At 38.7% G+C, this 7,003-nt stretch overlaps 1 protein-coding gene across 2 annotated transcripts in view; it reads right to left on the bottom strand.

Annotated features, from left to right (window-relative positions):
• Positions 1 to 2,150: 2,150 nt before the first annotated feature.
• Positions 2,151 to 7,003, bottom strand: part of LOC133976541 (CD276 antigen homolog) — an 8,933-nt gene continuing 4,080 nt past the window's right edge. Inside the window, exons 1-4 of one of the 2 annotated variants that reach the window (XM_062414760.1) lie at positions 6,096 to 6,872; positions 4,542 to 4,591; positions 4,081 to 4,404; positions 2,151 to 2,822 (exon numbers count right to left, since the gene is read on the bottom strand). In XM_062414760.1, coding sequence (XP_062270744.1) covers positions 2,683 to 2,822; positions 4,081 to 4,404; positions 4,542 to 4,591; positions 6,096 to 6,112 — 531 coding nt within the window. In that variant the 5' untranslated portion in view covers positions 6,113 to 6,872 and the 3' untranslated portion in view covers positions 2,151 to 2,682. Of the gene's footprint in view, positions 2,823 to 4,080; positions 4,405 to 4,541; positions 4,592 to 6,095; positions 6,873 to 7,003 lie in introns of those variants that run through there. The other variant, XR_009924839.1, reaches the window with a different exon arrangement.

Here is a 7,003-nt window from a genome sequence, read left to right as displayed (position 1 = left end):
GGTCAGGAAGCGGTGGCGTCTTGGGTTCAATAAGACGAGTTTTTAGGTGATAGTGATTCTTGGGTTAGGGTTTAAATCTGAAAACAGTAAAGAATCAGATTGATCCGCATCATCACACTGATACTGAGAGCTGCTGCTTTTACAAATAACCTTTTTGTCACTTTCACAACACAATATTCATGTCAGAGTACACAAGCAGGCTCATTTATAGTGTTAGTACTGCTGATAGTTGTAATAGTAATGGTTGTAAAACCAGTAACAGAAGGTGGAGTTTCAGTTGTAGTAATATCAATAACTACAATAACTGTAGTTACAATAACACGAGTGACAGCTGTAACAGCAGAAGTAACAACAGAGGTAATAACAGTAATAAAAGTATGTTTTCAATGTAATGAGTACCTACATTTCATAGTTGTAGTAAAACAAAATTAATTAACAGTAGTAATAACTATTAATTGTAGCTCCAGTAATTATTGTACTACACAAGCGGTATTATAGCAGCAGTAGTTGATTTTCAATGTGCTTCTCTCTCCTTCCTCTCTCTCTCTCTCTCCTCTCCTTCCTCTCTCTCTCCTCTCCTTCCTCTCTCTCTCCTCTCCTTCCTCTCTCTCTCTCCTCTCCTTCCTCTCCTTCCTCTCTCTCCTCTCCTTCCTCTCTCTCTCTCCTCTCCTTCCTCTCTCTCTCTCCTCTCCTTCCTCTCTCTCCTCTCCTTCCTCTCTCTCTCTCTCTCCTCTCCTTCCTCTCTCTCTCCTCTCCTTCCCCTCTCTCTCTCCTCTCCTTCCTCTCTCTCTCTCCTCTCCTACCTCTCTCTCTCCTCTCCTCTCTCCTCTCCTTCCTCTCTCTCTCTCTCCTTCCTCTCTCCTCTCCTTCCTCTCTCTCTCCTCTCCTTCCTCTCTCTCTCTCCTCTCCTTCCTCTCTCTCTCCTCTCCTCTCTCCTCTCCTTCCTCTCTCTCTCCTTCCTCTCTCTCTCTCCTCTCCTTCCTCTCTCTCTCCTCTCCTTCCTCTCTCTCTCCTTCCTCTCTCTCTCTCCTCTCCTTCCTCTCTCTCCTCTCCTTCCTCTCTCTCTCCTTCCTCTCTCTCCTCTCTCCTTCCTCTCTCTCTCCTCTCCTTCCTCTCTCTCCTCTCCTTCCTCTCCTTCCTCTCTCTCCTCTCCTTCCTCTCTCTCCTTCCTCTCTCTCCTTTCCTTCCTCTCTCTCTCCTCTCCTTCCTCTCTCTCCTCTCTACTCCAACCGGTCGAGGCAGATGTTCTCCCACTGTGAGTCTGGTTCTGGTTCTGAGGTTTCTTCCTGTTTAAAGGGAGTTTTTTTCTCTCCACTGTCACCAAGTGCTGCTCATGTGGGAATGTTGGGTCTCTTTAAATTAAACCTGAAGAGTTCGGTTTAGAACCTGCTCTATGTGTAAAGAGCCTTGAGATGACTTTGTTGTGATTTGACTCTATACAAATAAAGATTGATTGATTGAGTTGTGAAACCAGTACAACTACATGAGGAATAACAATTAGTTACAGAAGTAGCAGCAGTAGTTGTAATAGTCACTACTATGAGTACTAACAGAAGTAGCAGCAAGTTACAGTTGTAGTAATGATACTTACAGCAGAGGCAGCAGCGGTAGACCAAGTACTTGTAGCAGTCGGTGGTGATCAGAAATAGTGGTAATAAAAATGGTAATATTACAGTAATAGGTTTAGCAGTAGTAGTCATAGTGACAGTAAAGTATAGAACAAATGAAATGGCTCCATCTTGTGTCAGTAAGTCGTTACTGCTGAAAGAACGTCAAACACTCAGCTTCACTTTTTTATTTCAGCATAAAACAAACTTCAGTCTGAAAAGAACCACTTCAACTAACACAACATGAACAAATTCACCTATAGAAATGAAATCTTTTGGTTTCAGGTGCAGACCCAGTGTATTCACTATCATGAGAGGATTTATAAAAAGTAGAAACGGAACAAACAATACACACAGTTACAATATAAAAATAGCAGGTATAACGTCTTCTTTCATATTTAACAGCTGTTGTTGAGATTTGTGTCCTATGAGCAGATTATGCAAAACTGATTCAATCAACCATTCAAAACCAAAATTGAACAAGACTTCATAACATTGGTACTATTATTACTGACATTAAACCTAGTTGTGTTTTTGACTCTAGGCTCAGCTTCCTCTTATTGTTTCATGCTGTAGCATCGCCTACATGTGAAGCTGGAAGCAATAGTGAACTTGTGTGAAGCAGCTTTCAGATCTTATTCTGGGTCTAATAATATATCTCTGATAACAAACTCACAGCAGTAATACATTAGTGGCAGCCTGTGATTGGTTAGTCCTGGTTGCCTGTGATTGGTTGGTCCTGGTTGCCTTTGATTGGTTGAGAGACTTTAACATAAATTCAGTCGTGCAGAACAAATCTGAAGTGACTCCTGATTCTTAAAGGGAGACATTAAACCAAATGTTGGTGCTTTTTAATGATTTCTGGAACTTTAAAGCTGATTTATTCCTGAAATAAACTTAGTTTTTGTCCTCTAAGAACTTTTCATTAACTTCATTAATAATAATATTAAGTGCAAGTTGGTTAAAGTTAATTAATGATGCAGTTTATACTCAGATCAAACTTTAAGCTGATTTATTCCTGGAATAATAAATAATACATTTTAAACTTCATTACTGTGTAACAGTGCAGTGAAAGTTAGCAGATGCTGCAGCAGCTCAAACCAGCAGAATGAATGAGGAGCAGAGAGAGAAGCAGCAGCTGGATGGAGGTTGGTGTCACTGCAGCGGCGCCACCTGCTGGTTTTGAAGGAGTCGTTGCTGCTTTAGGACGTTCACCTGCAACGAGAACGATGCAACACGTCAGTTTAAACTCTTCACACAGAATCTGGAGGTTAACAGTGAGGCTTTATGTTTTTATATATTATAATAATAATAATAATAATACACTGCTCAATAAATGAAGGAACACTTCAATTAGCTGAGAACAAAATGACGTAACAACAGTCAATTAAACCAAAACCATTACAGCAGCTCATAAAGTGATTCAGTAGTGTGTTTGGCCCCCGCCTGCCTGTCCTTGGGGGGGGGGGGGGGGGGGGGGATCAGGACCAATGCACCAGGACCAACTGAGGGTTTGATCCCGGTACCTAACAGCAGTCAGGGAGCCGTTGGCTCTGACATGGAGGTCTGTGTGACCCTCCAAGGATCTGCCTCCGCAGACCATCAGTCCCCCCACCAAAGCATCGGATTACTCTCCCTGAAGTTTAATTGAGCTGTTTTTATGACATCATTAATGTTCCCTTCATCTGTTTGTCCCTTAAATAAAAACCTCCATGGGCCTTTATGAATTATTAATTATTAATGATCAGATCAGGAGAGCAGAAGAAGAGTTTATACTGAACTCTTTCATTAATGACATAAATATCAATCAATCAATAAAGCACCAAATCACAAGTCGTTTTCTGATGCTGTTCAGGATCAATAACTAACCCTAATTAAAGTTTTATTTTAATTAACTGTTTTATTTAACTATCAGAAACATATTTATTAACATTTAAATGTTAATCAGGATCCAGTCATGTTTTTAATGATGTAACAAAATAATTCACTTTATTAAACTGACCAGCAGGTGGCAGCGTTTGACCATCATGGCTGCAAGATGATTTACAGACATTTACTCTATTTTATTGTTTTCATGTATTTTATCTTTTATTTTATTATAGTAATTATTATATAATATCATTAATATTGATTTTATTTGTCTTTTATAATATTTTACAAATTAATAATGTAATGCTAAAAAGACTAAATGTGTCAGATATCACTTGATATGACTAACTCAGACTGATGAAGCTCAATAGAAGCTGATCAGCTACTTTAAATGACTGAATACAGTCCTCCATCACTGTGATGCAGTCCTCCATCACTGTGATACAGTCCATCATCACTGAGCACTGTTAATAGTCAGTATGAACGTTTCACATCTGAGAAGTCGTTCTCAGAAACTTCACTTTATATTAATTAACAAACATAAATGTTATTTTATCTGCTTCATGATGTTTGTTACTGTAAGTGTGAACGAGTTTGAACAAACCTGTGATGTTGAGTCTGACCCGCTGTGTCAATTCCTCATCAATTCGGATGTTACACTCGTAGACACCGGCATCGTCCTGTTTGACGTCCCGCAGGATGATGGAGAAGTTTCCCTCCGTGTACTGATCACGGAAACTACTCACACGATCCTTAAAGTTCTTGTCTTGTGTTTGGAAGTCCTCAACATTGTTTATGATGTCCAGGACGTTGTTGTTGTCTTTGTCCCTCCAGGAGACGGTAACAGAGGCGGGCAGAGTGCTGCTGTAGATGCAGAGCAGCAGGACGTCATCTTTGATATAAGCCTGGACCTTCGTCTGACAGCTGCCTGTGAGGACAGAAAAACATCCTGATGTTAAAAGAGAAACAACACGTCTACTCTCTGTTTTTACTCTTTGTTTGGTTCTTTGTGTTTTTGTCTCTTTGTGAGAAATGATGTTTTTCTTTATTAATAATCAGACTGACCTGAGTTCAGACTGTAAACCAGGACGATCCAGAGAATAACGTCTCCATGACTGAGGAGAAAGAAAACAGGAACATCATCAACATCAAACTCTTTAAAGTTTTTATATAAAGTCAAAATCAGCTGAGATTCATTTCATAGATGAACTGTTGCTTCTCTAAACTCATTATTCTGTTGATCAGATAAAACCTGGTCTGACCGGTCTGAGCTGGGAGGTTATTCTACTTTATGTTTATAGGTCATATTCGGTGTTGAACATGAACAAACATGAATATAAAGCAGCCTAACAGCCTCCATCACTCACTATGACCTCAGTAATAAACAGCTGATCAATTCATCAAGGAAACGATCATCAGATGATCCAATAAGGAAAATACATCGTTAGTTTCAGCTTGAAATGTTTCATATTAGTTTTGTTCAGATATAAAACGCTGCGGGTCTGACTGACAGGAAGTTCAGCAATATCTGGAAAAACTAAAAACAAAACAAGCAAACGTGAAGAATGTGAAACACAAACAAACAGGAACATGAGCTGACCTGTGGAGTCAGATAAGCTGTTATCAGATCGAACTGATATTTAATGATATAACAGAAACCTTCAGTCAGACTCTGGGCTACTACAGCTCTGATCAAACGTCATAACTTCTGCTTTATTAGAAACAGTCCAGCGTATAAACCTGAGTCTGTGTAACAGCTGATCTGCTGTACAGTGCGAGTCAACACACAACCTTCGTCTCAGTTTGGAGACTCACTGTAATTTCCTGTGCTGTCACATTCTCCTCTGGAGAAACACCACCTGGCCCAGTACTCTTTGAGTCTAGTTCTGAGCTGTTGACCAATCAACGGAGAGCTGCTCTGCATCGCTGCCAACGTTAACATTCACTGCCTGTAGGAATCATGTGCTATGGTCCTCTATACTCAGACCTTCATGGATCAGAGAGTATCTGCTCTGTTTAGTTTGGTACTTTAAAAAGTGAATAATAGTAAATGTGTTTTAAAATTGTAACCCTGCTAAATAATCCCCATGTTTACTAAATGTACCTGTAATCAGATTACGTCTTATTTTTCTGTACCTGTAGCTGAATACAGTTACTTTTATATTGTATCCTAATTACATACCACCCTTACATGTAGTCATGTAAGTACAGAAACATTTATTTAAAACAATAACAAAAGTAACATAATGTAGTTTGTAGCTCAGAGCTCTCAGGTTCACACAGTTATACAGTTACAACCTGTAGATGTTAACTTCTCCTTTACCTTGTTTAGTTTAGTCCTTATAAAGAGAAACATCCATGATATAAGAAAACAATAACTATAGGAAAGGGATGTGCAGGAGGAGCCAATAAAACCCATAAAGAGCCTTAATGACACAGAGGGTTTATTATGATGTGTGATGTCACCACAGATCCTCACATTCACCTGAAGATGAATTTAAACAGATATTTAAGGTAAACAACATAAATATCCGCTCTGAGCTTGTTAACGGTCGCTGATGTTATCTCAACATGAAGCTTCATCACGGTCACACGAAACTTCTCCATCAGCCAACTCACCTGGATGTGGTTGCCATGGCGACGCAGATGTCAAGTAAATGTTGAAATATGTGAATAAAATAATTTAAAGATGTTATGTTTTTGTTCTTTCAGTTTCAGGAAGTTTATCCTCCCTTCCCGTAAACTGCGTAGGTCAAAAACGTGGCTGCGTCACTACGTCACTACGCAACCGAGACCCTAAATCCTGATAAGAGGCTGCTTTCGCTCATTTTAATCAATTATTATAAATGTTTATTAACTTATAAATTCATAGGTGAGCCCTTTGTTAACTTGTAATTCATAACATGTGAAAATATTATTTATATTTCCCTTTTTTTCAGTGTTTTGGGTTTGAGCTACGTCACAGTGAAGGAAACGGAGCAAAACGTCCTCTCTGCCACTCTGTTTTTATTTTATTTAATCATTTATCATTTATTATTTTCATTATGTGTTACTGTTTTAAAAAACTTTGTCATTTTTATATTTTTTCCTTTTTGTGTGTTTTTTTCTTGCTGTGTTTTTGAGTCAATGTTGAAGTTTATTCTCATTATGGAAGGTTTGCAGTGAGAGAACATTTATTACAACTTATTTTCCTTATTTACCCAGCAACAAGAAATACTATTTTCTGATTGGCTGTTAATTTATTATATATTAATGTGCGTGAGAAATGACAGGTGTGGCGTGTGAGCTGCGTGAACTGCGTGTGTCTCACAGTTAATGCGTGAGACTTGAGAGCATTAACTATTAATCTTAATTATTAAGAAAATAATATTATCTTCAATTTTTATCTTTACCTTTGTTTGTTTGTTTGAACTAATTTAACTCAATTGCAGAGTTTTGAAATGTGTGGCAAAAAAATGTAATCCTGAGACCAGAGGCGATGTTAGACCCTTTGTGATCCAAATTTGATTGGGGGGGGGGGGTATTTG

The sequence above is a fragment of the Scomber scombrus genome, chromosome 24 (assembly GCF_963691925.1).
Source record: "Scomber scombrus chromosome 24, fScoSco1.1, whole genome shotgun sequence".
Lineage (NCBI taxonomy): Eukaryota > Metazoa > Chordata > Actinopteri > Scombriformes > Scombridae > Scomber > Scomber scombrus.
This window is presented reverse-complemented; position numbering and strand designations above follow the sequence as displayed.